This window comes from Micropterus salmoides, unplaced genomic scaffold (assembly GCF_014851395.1).
Source record: "Micropterus salmoides isolate LMB-PRFRI ecotype aquatic unplaced genomic scaffold, ASM1485139v1 Ms_hic_scaffold_23, whole genome shotgun sequence".
NCBI classification, from domain to species: domain Eukaryota; kingdom Metazoa; phylum Chordata; class Actinopteri; order Centrarchiformes; family Centrarchidae; genus Micropterus; species Micropterus salmoides.
In genome coordinates this window covers 4278495-4292505 of record NW_024041484.1, presented here as the reverse complement: position 1 = coordinate 4292505, position 14011 = coordinate 4278495, and the positions used below count along the sequence as shown (strand labels likewise).

At 39.7% G+C, this 14011-nt stretch overlaps 1 protein-coding gene across 7 annotated transcripts in view; it reads right to left on the bottom strand.

Annotated features, from left to right (window-relative positions):
• The window catches only part of sbf1 (SET binding factor 1), a 65595-nt gene that overhangs the window by 29778 nt on the left and 21806 nt on the right, over positions 1-14011 (bottom strand). For 3 of the 7 annotated variants that reach the window (XM_038738358.1, XM_038738359.1, XM_038738361.1), the window contains exons 2-7: positions 12000-12085; positions 8756-8893; positions 7686-7814; positions 6226-6336; positions 4927-5004; positions 1667-1696 (exon numbers count right to left, since the gene is read on the bottom strand). In XM_038738358.1, the coding sequence (XP_038594286.1) occupies positions 1667-1696; positions 4927-5004; positions 6226-6336; positions 7686-7814; positions 8756-8893; positions 12000-12085 (572 nt within the window). The remainder of the gene's footprint in view (positions 1-1666; positions 1697-4926; positions 5005-6225; positions 6337-7685; positions 7815-8755; positions 8894-11999; positions 12086-14011) is intronic. The other 4 variants (XM_038738363.1, XM_038738364.1, XM_038738360.1 and 1 more) reach the window with 3 other exon arrangements.

The following is a 14011-nucleotide window of genomic DNA, read 5'->3' as shown; positions in this document are numbered from 1 at the left end:
GATTAAAGAGGGAGGTGAGAAAACCAAAGAAGTCCCGCTATTTCTCAGAAAATCAGGGGTTGACAGCGTGGTTTAATCACAGTTGGCCGTGTCCAGAGAGCAGTGTGTGAGCAGCGACAGAGAGATGGAGAATCCCAGAAGCTTAGCAGGTACATCACAAATAAAACACAAGCCATTCCAGCTGATCGGGACATGAATGGAGCTGGGCAGGACTCCATGCCAACGACTTTCCTGCAAACCACCAGCCTTTATGAGAGAGAGAAATCCCAGCGGCATGTGTCATGCACAGGCGATTTTCCACTGCAGACTTATGTGAGCACTAAGCGAAAGGAGTTCGAATCAGGGTGAACCTATATGGATGATTCATTTAGATCCATGAAGCGTGTCCTGGGATAAAATTTCCAACATTTAACGGTTTAAAACTCTTATCTGATCTGACTTGCAATTGGTAGAAGGGTTAACAATAGTGTCTGTCTCAAAGAGATTACAACAGCACAGACGCTGCTTATTAAAGGATGATATTCAGGATCTCTGATTTGCACCACACTGTGTCTAATAACTACGTTCTCCAGTACAGATAACCAAATTGATGTTGCAAATCTGGAAATCTACTGTGCTCAGACTGAGGACAAAGCCAATAAATATTGATTTGTGTGTGGTTTGGATAACAAGCATATCAGGGAATGGAAATGGGGATGATTTAGACAGCAAAGATATAAATCAATAGAGAATGAGCAGAATAATACAGTTCAACTAAGCACTGCAGCACAAGATCAGTACTATTGAACACAGTATTTCAGGTTATGCTTTACCTGTTAAGTCATCCATAATTTGAAAAATGAGACTGCCAATGTCAGTTTGGGCTGCATAATTATGGCTTAAAATTGTGTATAACCCAGTCAGTATGGCTGGTGTGTACAAGGCTAGATGGGAGGGGAAAATGCAGCGTTATTTCATGCTGTCTACGGCAGCAGCAAAAGCGTCAGCGACCACGGACGAGCTGTTAGCAATTCAATAATGTGATCCAACATCTGACCATGAGGTGTGTTCAATTCATGTTTGGCTCTTGAGATTTGAGCTAAAAAAGAGGCGGTTCAAATCCAGCCTGCGACCCTTTGTCTCTCCCCCTTTACTCTTTGCTGTAAAATAAAGGCAAGAACGCCCAGAAAATATCTTTACTAAGCTTGCTAGAGTAGTAAACTATTTGAAGCTGTCCACCCTTGAAAATGTCCTCATAGCTGCACATAATTACATTACAGCATGTAATAAACTATTTATTAAATGTTTCTATACGTTTAAATTTACTCATTACTTACGCTGAATACTAATCTGAAAATGTACTGCGGAACCTAAACTTTACTACTATTTGTAGTTTCAATCTCAGATCTTCAACAGAACTACAGGGGAAACACCATTTATCAGTGCTAAAGTCAAACTCTTTGGTATAGTCATTATATGGGAAAAGATGCTTGTATCAGATTGCCCTAATATGTAATGAATGATCAGTTGGTGGTCACATATTGAGTCTGTATCAAAGCATTTCCATTGGTTCTCCTGCCACAGGAGGTGTGAGTGGATCGGCTGAGGGGAATGGGTGGAGAAAAGGAAGCTAGGAAAGCTCAGAGCTGATTGGTGGTGAGGGAAGAATTAAGTCAGGCTGGCGTACCAAACTCTCCTCTCCCTCCTCCTGGCCCGGCTACACAAGCACCCGGGCAGACACACACGCACACACGCACGCACACAAACACCCCGTGGGATAAGACACAGGTTAGAAATAACAGGCGTCAGGGCACAGAATGCCCAAACCTGACAACAATATGACTATGTAATGTAGCAGTATGGCAAAACAAGTAAGCTGCATAAACAATAACATGGTAAACATGAACTGCAGGATGACAACTGATGAGTGCAACATAAGGCATGACAGACACAAGGGCAAAACAAAGTAAAGGCATTGTTTATCATTCTGCAGTACAATAACAAACACAAAGAGAGAGCAACAACAGTACAAATACTGGTTCAGTTCATTTGTCATATATAACAGTAATAATAGTAATAGTGGGGGAAGTATGTGGATTATATTACTTTTAATAGTGCAGTTCATTCAAGGTCTCAGACTATGAAGTTAGGGAGGAGGAGCCTCACTGAGCACAAGGTTCTTTTTTCTTGTGAGAGTTAAAAAGGAGAGGCTATTAAATTAGCTATATGAACTCCTACGTCCATAACACGGTTTTGAAATCACACTGTAACAGTAGGACAAAGGGAATTTCTACAGCGGTGATATATTCATTGAACTAAACATCTGACCACGGTTTTGCTTTTTCAACTCCATGTGACTGGTTATAAATACACAACAGGTACTGAAACTGATATGGAGACAGCAATCACCTTCCAACCGTAAACCCACTGACACAAGCCACGATAAGAGGTAAAGGGAAAAACTAAAGTTCACAGGCTACGTGACAGCTAACGTGTCCCGTCATGTTGTGACTGACAGAAAGTGGTGATGACCTCCAGCGGAACAACTTGTGCAACTTTCAGTTTGAGGCAGGTTTCTCTCAGTTATGCCTTGACGTTCTAATGTGTTACTCTAAATTAAATCAGTCAGAGTGTTTGGCAGTGTGACAGAGTGTGTCCAGAAACAGGGATCGAGATTTAAACATATTCCTGTAACAGCGCAATCACTAATGGATGACACAATGAGAAACTGACTTTGTTCCATACTAAATAAAAGTCATCCCCAACCATGGGGAATTCCAAACACCACCACACACACACACACACACAGGTCATAGGTCAGGGTCGCGTACAGACTGTGGGGATTCACTATGTTGTTCAAGAGGACTTGATGAGAAAGGATGCGTACAAACTCAATGGTTTGCCACTTCTCTGTGTTAAGGGTGGTCTTCCTAACCGCAAGGCCATCCTCCTGCTCTGCTTTTGTAATGCAGCATTTCTCACATCAGACCAACAGCCTTGAGTTCACTTCACAATAGGGTTGTGTAAACTACTCAGATAAATAACCGGACGTCCTGCTGGTCAAGCTGTCTTACCCACACACTTCAGTCAGTTTAGTTATTTCAAACGCTGCTCAGCCGTTTACTCCATATGAAACCAGGTGGTCCAGGGTTACATGGCAGGACCTCTTTTGGACACTCAATTAATGTTGATGTGGCAGCCTGCATGTAACTGTAGCTCAAAAGTTCAAAGGTCTGCAGTTGTCCAACATTTTGCCAAGTTGATCATTCACTAAGCCCTTAGTTACTGTTGATACGGTTGTCAAGCTTTCCGTTCTCAAGACAGTTCAAATTAAATTTACATTGAGAACTTTTAATGTTACACGAAAGGCTTTTAGGATGAGGACTAACCAGTGAGTGTGGCAAACGTAATACTGTGACCCAACAATAACCGTAAAACGTTGGTGAGTTACTATTGTAGGCTAACGCTAACGTTACAGCTTACATTAAAGCAGAGAAACACTCTTAAATCCATTCATTGCACTTTTAGTCTTATATCTTGGGGTTTGGGGGTAAAAAAAGAAACTACCATCCCAATCCCTCTTTACCATAGCCCCATGTACACAGCTTGACAGACCTGCCCTTCCATAGTTACAGGTGGTAAGCTATGATTGGACAGTAGCTGTTCAGGAAAAGGGCTTAGCAAACGATAACTTGAGATCAGAATGTCTTGTGCAAGAAATTTTATACAGTTTCCAAACCTGTTTGAATACAGAGTTTTACTGTAACCCTACACGTTAGGTCATTTTAAGAGAAACACATTTCAGGATTCTATCAAGTAAACATGTTTGAGGTAATGTGCAAGTTATTACACATACATGAGTCCCATGTAGACTCTGCAAAAGTTTAAAGGATTATCTGTGCCAAAAGCTGTTTAATGTGTGACAGCGTTTGTCACACACAACGTCTAACAGCAGAAATTATTTCAGTGTTACGCTGCTGGAGTCGATCTGTTGTGTGTGTTTGGGCCGATAGACTTGTGGGAATGACGGACAATTAGTGAGGCTGACAGAAAAGTCCTTAAACAGCGATTAAACAGTTATAGGAATGTAAGTGTGTCGGTGTGTGTTTCTCGTTTCTAGGTGACGTGTCCTCCTCTTGAGTCGAAGTACAGAACTGTTTGTGCTTAGCTGGAAACACTACAAACTTATTTATAAAGGGCCTCAAGAGCTGGGTACATATATATGGTTGTCTGTTTGAGCAAAACAAACTGGGAGACTGTGTGTGCCTGGCATTTTACATTGCATTATAGGTATTATATAAAGCTCTATAATGACAGTTTAATGACTCTGATAACAGTTTAGTCAGAATTCATCAGTATGATGGAGAGTGATAAAAGACTAAGCTTTATGTTTGCCACGTGCACCAATGAGTGTTTGTGTTTTCAGTTGTGTGTTAGTGTGTGAGAAGAGCTGCACATTAGCCTTTGTTGTTTGGGACTATGTGTGTTGATACTGAATAGATCTCATTCTCTCATTCAGAGGCTGCACTTCCCGGTAGGAAGCCATCTGCTGTCCCATATGGTCACCCAGCAACTGAACTACGACCTGCACAGCAACGGGTTTGAATGTGTGTGTGTGTGTGTGTGTGTTTGTAGAGAATGATGAAACAACTTCAAAATAATCAGTGTTCTTAAATGCTTATTACTAGCAGCAACAAATCAAGATAATGACAAACATGAGGGATACAAAAATAAATAAATGAAATGTAACATAATTTGGATTACATAAGGCACAAAAAAGCAGGTCAAAAATAGCTGAAGCGCCATCAATCACGCATGATTTGAAATGACGGCAAGAAAGAACACATTCCTTAAAGAAAAGAAAACAACTCCGGTCTGTTTGATTAACAGATTCAACAACATTGAGCTGCTTATTGATTGGTGAAGGTTGCAGAACGGGAAAGTTACCTGGAGACAGGCCAGCAGCCAGTCACAGGCCAGGGCCTGAGGAACCTTGTCTAAACTACAAACTGGGGAGTCATTTATCTGTAACACAGAGGAACCAGTGTACAGTAGAGCGCACACAAATGACACACATGGGTTATAGCATCTGGAAACCACAGTGGGAAGGTTCAACTGATGTGCATTTAGAGGAAATAGACACTTCCTACTGTGTGTGCACCATGAGCATGAATAAGGGTAATAGGGATGTTTAGTTTACTTGCAAAATAAAAAACGGTTAAAACACAAAAAGATGTCACTATTTTCTGGAGGTGAGATTAAAAAAATTACTGTTCTAACAAAATATATGAAAACAATGAGTGAAAGGGGGGAAGGTAAATGGTAAAATTTAAATGAGCTCTCATGTAAAATACAATGATGAAACATCAGCATGAAGGAAAAACAGTGTCGCTCATTGTTGAAGTTATTCTGTATATGCAGCAACTACACTAAGAAATCAACACAGCTCAGTTGCAAGTATTGAGTTGGTATGTCAGATATGACGTTATGTAAAATAAAACACAAACATGTTTTGTTCGTCTGGTTATAAACAAATAAATGGAAGGATTGTTGTTTTCTTCCATGGCCAACATTGCTTGCAAAATCCGAAGTCTCCCAGGTAAGCCCATAACAATGAAAATGAAGTGAAATGATGCTAAAACGTCTACACTAAAATGTGTTTACAGGACGTCTGACTGAGCTGCATATGGCACCGCCCATCAGGAAAAGATGAGTCACACTCAACAAGAAGATGAGTGTGATTTTAAACCTCATGGCTCTAGATAGTAATCTATAAATTATTCAATTGTGCATGCACAAATAAATGTGCAGGCAGGTTATAAGCACGTCTGCATATGCATAATCATCAAGTTATACAGGGTCCAAACCTCTCCAACAACAGCTAGTATTTGCTGTACCAAGCTTATGCGGATTCAAGTTTAGCGATGTCAGCAGTCAGCTTTAGTAGTCCATGCTAAAAAGGGAAATATACTAGCAGGCTGCGCCAAGCTCTACTTCTCTACACTGCTTATTGCCTGAATGAGCTGCGCTGCTGAGCAAGGCATGGAGTAACACATGGAGTGTATACCACCCAGCAAGGCCAAAGAATTGTAACAGCATAAGAAATGGGACTGAAGAATAGAGCCCCCTTCTCTTGCTGTTCGACAGCTGTGGTCTATAAGACATCAAATCACCATCGTTGACGTTTCCTTTGTAGCGCAGTGAATTTGTGCAGGTGTCAGAGAGAGATAAGTGGTTAGCAGTTACCTGTGAGCCTCCAGCGATGGGGATGATACAAGTGAGAAGATTTCCAATCACCGTTTCCAATGGGACAGACAGGCCATCTACATGGACGGTGTAGATCAGACCCAGGCAGTTCTGTTCAATCAAGAGGGAAGGACAGAAGTCAAGGGTCAATATGCCACAGGGCCAGACATCGCTTCTTTACTGGACACAATATCAAAAGTAAAGGAAATTATTAATATTACTGTATTATTTAAAAAAAATCAAAATCATTTATCAAATGCTATTTAGTAGGGGTGTGACGAGATCTCGCGCGATTAAATTGTGACGATATTCCTCGTCAGGTAAAAAGCTATCTCGCGAGACTCACGCAAATTACATTTTTCACATGCTGTCAAGCAACACATTCATTTTCTGATGCAGACAAATACAAATGTATAACTGATAAGATCATCGCACAGCTGACTGACACCGGCATATCCAGACAGTCCAGACAGCTGTGACGAGTGGTAACGTAGCTGGTAGAGTTTTGCAACAAAACATAAAAAACTGAAGCTAGCGTGCTCTGTTTGGAACTGTAAGCCGCACTTTATCTGAGCTGTTGAAGTTAACGTGTGTAGATTTGTGGTGAGATTTCCGCCTGATCACGGGTTTCATTTACTCTAAGTTTCACATGCAATATGCGGTCCCAAACTGCGTTGGTCAAACGGTCTGAAGGGGATGACGTTACTACCAGTGAATAAATAACGTAATGCACAGCAGAGTAAAGGGCAAGTAGACTTCTCATCAAATGATGATGTTAGTCTGGTAATATTCTGCCTTTTTTCTGGACATATCAGAGAACACACGATAAGTGGGAGAGATTTTAAATGTGCAGAAAGTTATGAACATGTGCAGAAACGCTGCTGAAACACAGGAGTTATTAAAGTCCAGGAGTTTATAACTAAATTAAAAAGTAATAATTTATTATTGAGGAGACTAAATCATGACTCAGCAGCGATGATGTTACATGAGAAAAGTTGATATACAGGTGAAACAGATCTAGTTAGGCTTTAGAGTTTGAACTGTCACCTGCCACCTGAATTTTGTGTTTATCTTTATATAAATAAATAAAAAATCACCATAAACGGGCAAAGAAAAACTCATCAGAAAGCAGGCAATAAAGTGTTTGATGCTCAAAACTTTCATAATTCAGCATTAAAGATTTCTTTAAATCTTTGTTAAAATGTCGTCTCTTCTCGAGCTCGTGAACCCAGTGTTGAATATCGAATCTCGTCGTTCAAGTGTCTCGTCACACCCGTGCTATTTAGCATATAAAGAATAGTGTTTTCATAGTACCTTAAAAAAAAACAATAATGTTTATGTTTTATATTATAGTGATTTAGCCTCTGTGTGCCCCACATGATAGAGAATGTGCTAATTTATCATTTTCCACAAAAGATGTACAACTGATAGAGCAGCTGGAGCTGTTGTGTGTGTCGTACCCTGAACACCTCGGTGTAGTCCAGCCGGGACACCAGCACCAGGCTCTTGGGGGCAAAGACCTGAGCTGATTGGACGACAGCCGGTTCCTCATCCACCTCATCTGCCTCGCTGGCCTCAGCCTTCTGCAGCTGAACATAGAGAACACCAAATATAACGTGAAGACATCAGATGAGACCCTCAAATCTGTGCTTATGTGATTGACTGAAGTGGATGGAGCCATGTGATTGGCTACAGATAGTTCACCTTTGAAAAAAATTGAGCCCCAGCAATGTGGTCTTAAAAAGTTCACACACGGCAAACAGTTTGTAAATGCAACTTCAACAGTTCGTATCTGAATGTAACAACGTCCAAATATGTTTTGGATGAAAAATGCAAATACTTTCAAACGCATATATTTGTGAACTTTTTTTTTTTGTTTTACATTTATATACAATGTTACATATTTTTGTGCGCATTGAAAGTTTTACTGTAAATAAATCCCCAAATACATATGTGAATCCTTCTTTGTGCATTCATTAACTGAGGGACTGAACTTCATTTACTACTGAGACTGATCTGACTCCGTACAGTCCCGAGTAGAAGTGCTTCCTGGCCAAGTAAGTGTTCCAACAAAGCTAATAAGCCCAGCTCATTATTTTATTTGGCCAGTAACATGCATAAAAATGTGTTTGTGGGGAGTGGGATTTCTTTCGGTTGGATACTTTCTCCCCTACGTTACCTATACCAGCTTTAACTTCAACAAATAGATATTTTATGCACCTAATAAAATAAATAATAATAAATAAAATTGTGCTAATTCAAAGAGAAAATTTCAAATATGTGTGAAGTTCAGGATGTATTTACGATCTTCTTTGGTTACAAAGTAATTTCTTTTATAAGATGTCCCAGGGTGTCAACTGACCATCGTTCCAAAATATGATATATGGGGCTGTTCCGCCAGTGTATAAATGTGAGTGAATGCAGATGTAGTGTAAAAGCTTTACAAATACAGAGCATTTACATTTACACAGCCCAGTACTAGTCTTGAGGCCTAGATGGATAACCAGTCAACAGCTGACGTCTGTCTCACCTGTGGGTTGTCCAGGCCCTCCCAGAAGGTGAAGCAGGCACAGTAGTGACGCTCTGAGTTGATGTCTGTCAAAACCGCTACAAAGAAGGAGGCAGGCTGCCGCTCAGGAACCAGCTGCCAACCACTGGGCTGACAAAACTAGGAGGAGAAGGAAAAGGAAGAGGAGGAGGAACAACTTTATTGGCAAGAATGTAAAACAATAGTACTGTCAAAGCTACAAATAATTACTGGAGTCTGTGTTTGATTTAAATATTGTGTTATTGTATGAGTAAGCACATCGTGAGCAATGTACAATCCTGAGTCAAATTCCTCGTATGTGTACACATACCTGGCAAATAAAGCAGATTCTGATTCTAAGTGTGTGCGTGTTAAAATATATTAAAAATGAAAATAAAACAAATAATAATAAATAATAAATAGTAACCGTGTGTATGTGTATGTATTGAGACAAAAAATAAAAAATAAAAATACATATACAAAGTATCAAATGTGAAATAAAAAAAACAAGCAAATAAAGGAACAATTACTAAAATAACAATAAAAAAATAAAAATTTAAAACGTTTTAAAACAATTATTTAATATATTTATCAGTAAAGACTGAGTTTCCACTGGTGGTCCTCAGTTTGTGGCATAAGGACATTTTTCTGCTGCAATGATTTGGCATTCTACTGGCGACCTGTCCAGGGTGTACACCGCCTTTCGCCCGATGATTCGCGCTTGACGAAGGATGGTTGGATCTGGCATTCTGGCATTTCTCCCAGTAAATAGGGGAGTTTCTGTGTGTCTGATATAAATTCGAATTCGGGGTATATTTGTGAAATATTTGCGAAGTGCTTTTCTCTTAAATGTTTCATATTTAGGGCATGAGGTTAGAAAGTGCAGCTCTGTCTCTACCTGTCCTCTGTCGCACTGGGACTGAGTCTCTCCTCTTGTGGTAGCCAGCTCTGTCTGTGGCGACCCTGTTCTATGGCCAGGTGTTCACTCAGTCTGTATAGCCCCTTTTCCACTGCATAGTACCAGCTCGACTCGGCTCGACCCTACTCGCCTTTGTTTGGTTTTCCATTGCAGAAAAGTTGTACCTGTACCTTCTTACTGGTACTTTTTTTTCGTATCACCGCCATCAAAGTTCCAAGCGAGCTGAGGCGATACTAAAATGTGACATGAATACACAGCAGACTACTGATTGGTCAGAGAGAATCGCCACTATTCACTGCATCGTCATTGAGCGCACCAGACAGAGTCCAGCAACAGAAAGTTTTATATTTTACAGTTTTCGTATGTAATTTCATCACTAAATCCACATCTCCAGTAGTGTTTCCTATAAGTTTGTTGTTCAAAAAGACATCAGTCTTCACATTTACTGTGCCGTTGGCCTGTATTAAGCTTTGTTAAACATGTAAAAATATATATCTGGTTCATGCAAAGTTTCAAAATGACTTCTAAACAAAAACTTTTGCAGAAAATGTATAAATCTAACGTAATAAAAACAACATGGAGTACGTTCTTGGTTACATTAGCTAACCACAAAAGCCATTGTCGACCTTTCCTGTTTCACAGTAAAGGTCTATCAGTGCCTTCACTTTAAAATGTTTTTATTGTGAAGGAAGTGGTTTTAGGAGTAGATTTGCACACATTAACTTACTCCATGTTGTCAATGATCTTTAAGGAACAGAAAACTGTATTTAATGTGGATTGGTGACATTTGGCCTATACCCAATCCGCTTGATGAGATCAGTATTGGTGTTCCAACACATCGGTGCATCCCTAATCAATATGTGACCTCCTCCATCTTGCTCAGTTTCTAAACAGGCAAGCCCTTTCTTTGGGTACTTGTGTGAAAACTAAATCCCACTGATTTGATTACCATTAAATCAACCTTCTGCTATCTTTCCAACTCCTGAAGATCTATCTTCCATTGTACATGACACAGCATTTATTTAGGTTGCTTCTAGGCTAAATATATTTTATTTATATATTCTTCAAGACTTAGGCCTAAGTATAAAGCCCCACTGGCCCCTAGAGACAATGTCCTTTACACCCCCATAATACTGTTGGACAGCATATGGATATTTTGCCTCCTAGAGCCTTGAAAGTAATGTGATAAATAAAATTGGTAGCATTGGAAGAAAGTCAGTGGGTCATTAAAAATAGAATTCAGCCTCATAAGACCATGCATTTTCATCCGAAATATTATAAATATATCTGATTAGTGTCAAAGGTACAATGTGGAAGGTTAGGCCAGAATGTTAGTTTAAAACAAATGAACTAACATGATCAGCAGAATGTGAAGAAGAAACAGTTAGCATGCTAACGAGCTAGCACCGGCCCGTGCGGTCTTGTAATAACACTAAGAAAGGATGAAGAATTAAAGCTGCTCAGAGGGCTTGTCCATCAATGCTGCACAAGCTGCTCTCTCTCTCTCTCTCTCACGCTGCTCGACCTCTCTTTCCTCCGCTACCTCTACTTTTTTGTCTCCTGCCACCGCTTGATCTTCTCTGTCTCTGATTGGGCAGACTGGCAGTATAATCATTGTTGTCCAGGGACACACAGGAGGACCAACCACCGCGAACGACTCTGAAACGCATCCCGCTTCCTTTCAGCACTCATGTTAACCAATTAAGCCGTGGCGGAATATGGCAAATAAAATAAATAAATCTCACCGTTAATCTACTATTAACGATATAAATGATATATTATTATTAATTATTATTAATATTTAAACGACGTGACTCTGATAAATAAGGAACAATGTATCCCGTGCTTTCCAAAACTTTTGATTTTTCTGCCTCACTCCTGCTGTTCTTGTGAAATTTCAATGCATGTGGCCAGGAATTACACATTGAACCTTTAAGTTACTTGCTGTGGACCAAAGTGTTTGCTTTCTCTAAATAACTTGGGGCTGGAGGCGATATACTTCAGACAAACCACAAGAACCCAGTTCCATTATAGGCATAAAAAGCGCCATTCAACACAACAGGACTTTAGCACTGCTGACTCCCCTATTTCTGCTAAAACTTTCCAACAGACGCACTTATCCATAACTGATACTCTGCAATCACCATAAAAAATCCTCTCATCCAGTTCAGAGTGTGATGAAAAGCATCAGTCACTCCTGTAATACTGGAAGTCAGTGTCTCCAATCACTGAGCTGCCCAGGGAAGTGAACCCCTAACCCTGACAGGGTTACATGCCTTGTTCTAGCCACTGAGCTACACTGGAACATGTCAGTAAGTGTCGACTTACCAGCTCTATGCCTTGTGGGAACGGGCTGTCCTCCCAGTCTTTCTCAGGAAACCGCTGGAGAATGCGACCTTGACCTTCACCCTCCACTACAGAGACACAAGAGGAGGGACAAATACAGAGGTCAGTCCATGTTATTCAGATTGTTTGTTATCCATTTGTTTCTTTAAATAAGCTCCTTCCAGTTTATTTAAACATATCAGCGCACATTTTTCCTTCTTTTTGTGTAAACTTTGTTGAAATAATCATGTTAAGTGAAAATGTATAGTCTGTAGTATGTACAGACATAGAATGGCACCTGAAATCATTTTGATCACTTCAGGACATTAACTTTATGTCTAAACATTCAAATTTTAAGTAAATTCTCAAATATTGAGCTCTAACAATTTGTTGATTAATCAACTGCTAGACCAACAGAAAATTAAAAATAAATAAATCATTAAATACGAGGAGAATATTAAAACAAACAATGTGAACTAAGGGCAAAACAACTAGGCTCCATCAGAAGAGGAAGAATTACACCTCTGACAACTAGCCAGTTAGCTTTCAGTGCATCCGAGAATAAGCTGTGTTTTCTTCAGAGTTAGGGGCATGTGTAAAGTTGGCAACTTTACTATGTAAAGTGCCGATCGATATCACTGTAAAATGATTAAGCTGTATTCCTCACTGTGAGGAAGAGACTAGGTATCATTCTTTTATGTGTAAGTAGGGCTGGGCAATAAAACAATAATGATAATTATCGCAATATAATTTTCCTCAATAACAATATAATAAATGTTCAATATATCGTCAATAAATATTTGGTTTAATTCATTTGAATCACAGACAAATTAGCACTTAATTTTTCTACTAAAAATATGTATTTTGTTGAGAAAAAGAGGCCTGAAAAAAGATTAACTAATCATATTTGTTGAAAATAGATTTTATCATAACAGCTCTGAATCTTCCAACCCAGATTTGTGAAGTGATGCACTGTTTGGTATCAAGCGTTTGTCACATTCTGACCATAAAGAAAAGTTATCACATAATTAACCATCTGGTTTTTTCAATTTTCAATCAGGAGCAAAAATCAGCCTTTAAACTTGAAAGAAATAATGATTTGACATATCTTGTGATAATAATTGATATCAAATGAAATGAAATGTTTTTATCGTGATAACATTTTTGGCCTTATCGCCCAGCCCTATGTGTAAGGCAACATCAGGAGGTAGAGCGAGTTGCCCGATAATCGGAAGGTCGGTGGTTCAATCCCCGGCTCCTCCAGGTTGCATGTCGAAGTGTCCTCGGTCAAGATACTGAACCCCAAAGTGCCCTCGAACACTACACTTAGGCTCAGTGAATGAATGTGTGTGAATGGTGAATCCAGATGTAGTGTAAAAGCGCTTTGAGTGGTCGATAAGACTAGAAAGGCGCTATACAAATACGGAGCATTTACATCAGACTTGACCTAAACGTTGCTTCCTAACTTTGTAGAACAAAACGCTATGTTAGCTCTTGTAGCAAAATGTTCAGATCTACCAGCACACTGCTGATAGTATGTGCATATTTGATTAGATCACCCCCTTGTTGCGATACCCAATCTAGGTATTTGAGTCAGTGTCAGGCTGATATCCGATATCAATATCTGATTGTTGCATCCCTAGTTACGGCAGCTTTGGATCTGGACCGACCTTTGACAAAAATAGGCCAGCAGTTGTCTCTTCTTCCAGTCTTTACGCTACCTGCTTTAAATACCACAGTTACAACTATGAATTTGACCAATTTGATGACTCGACCCATTTATAGGACAATGTTTGCAGTGCTGATGTAGACATTAAAGCAGTAGGACACAATGTTAGATATCAAGTATGAGAAACATCTATTAGTTATTACAGTGCGTTACGTGTGTATATTGTCAGATTGGTCTTGAAATGAGTCCATATCTGCCTGGTAAACAGTGGTGAGATGTGTTAAATGTTGATTTTCTGCAGGTTAATGAGGCCATTTCCACTGTTGGCCAGAGCCAGGCTCATCAC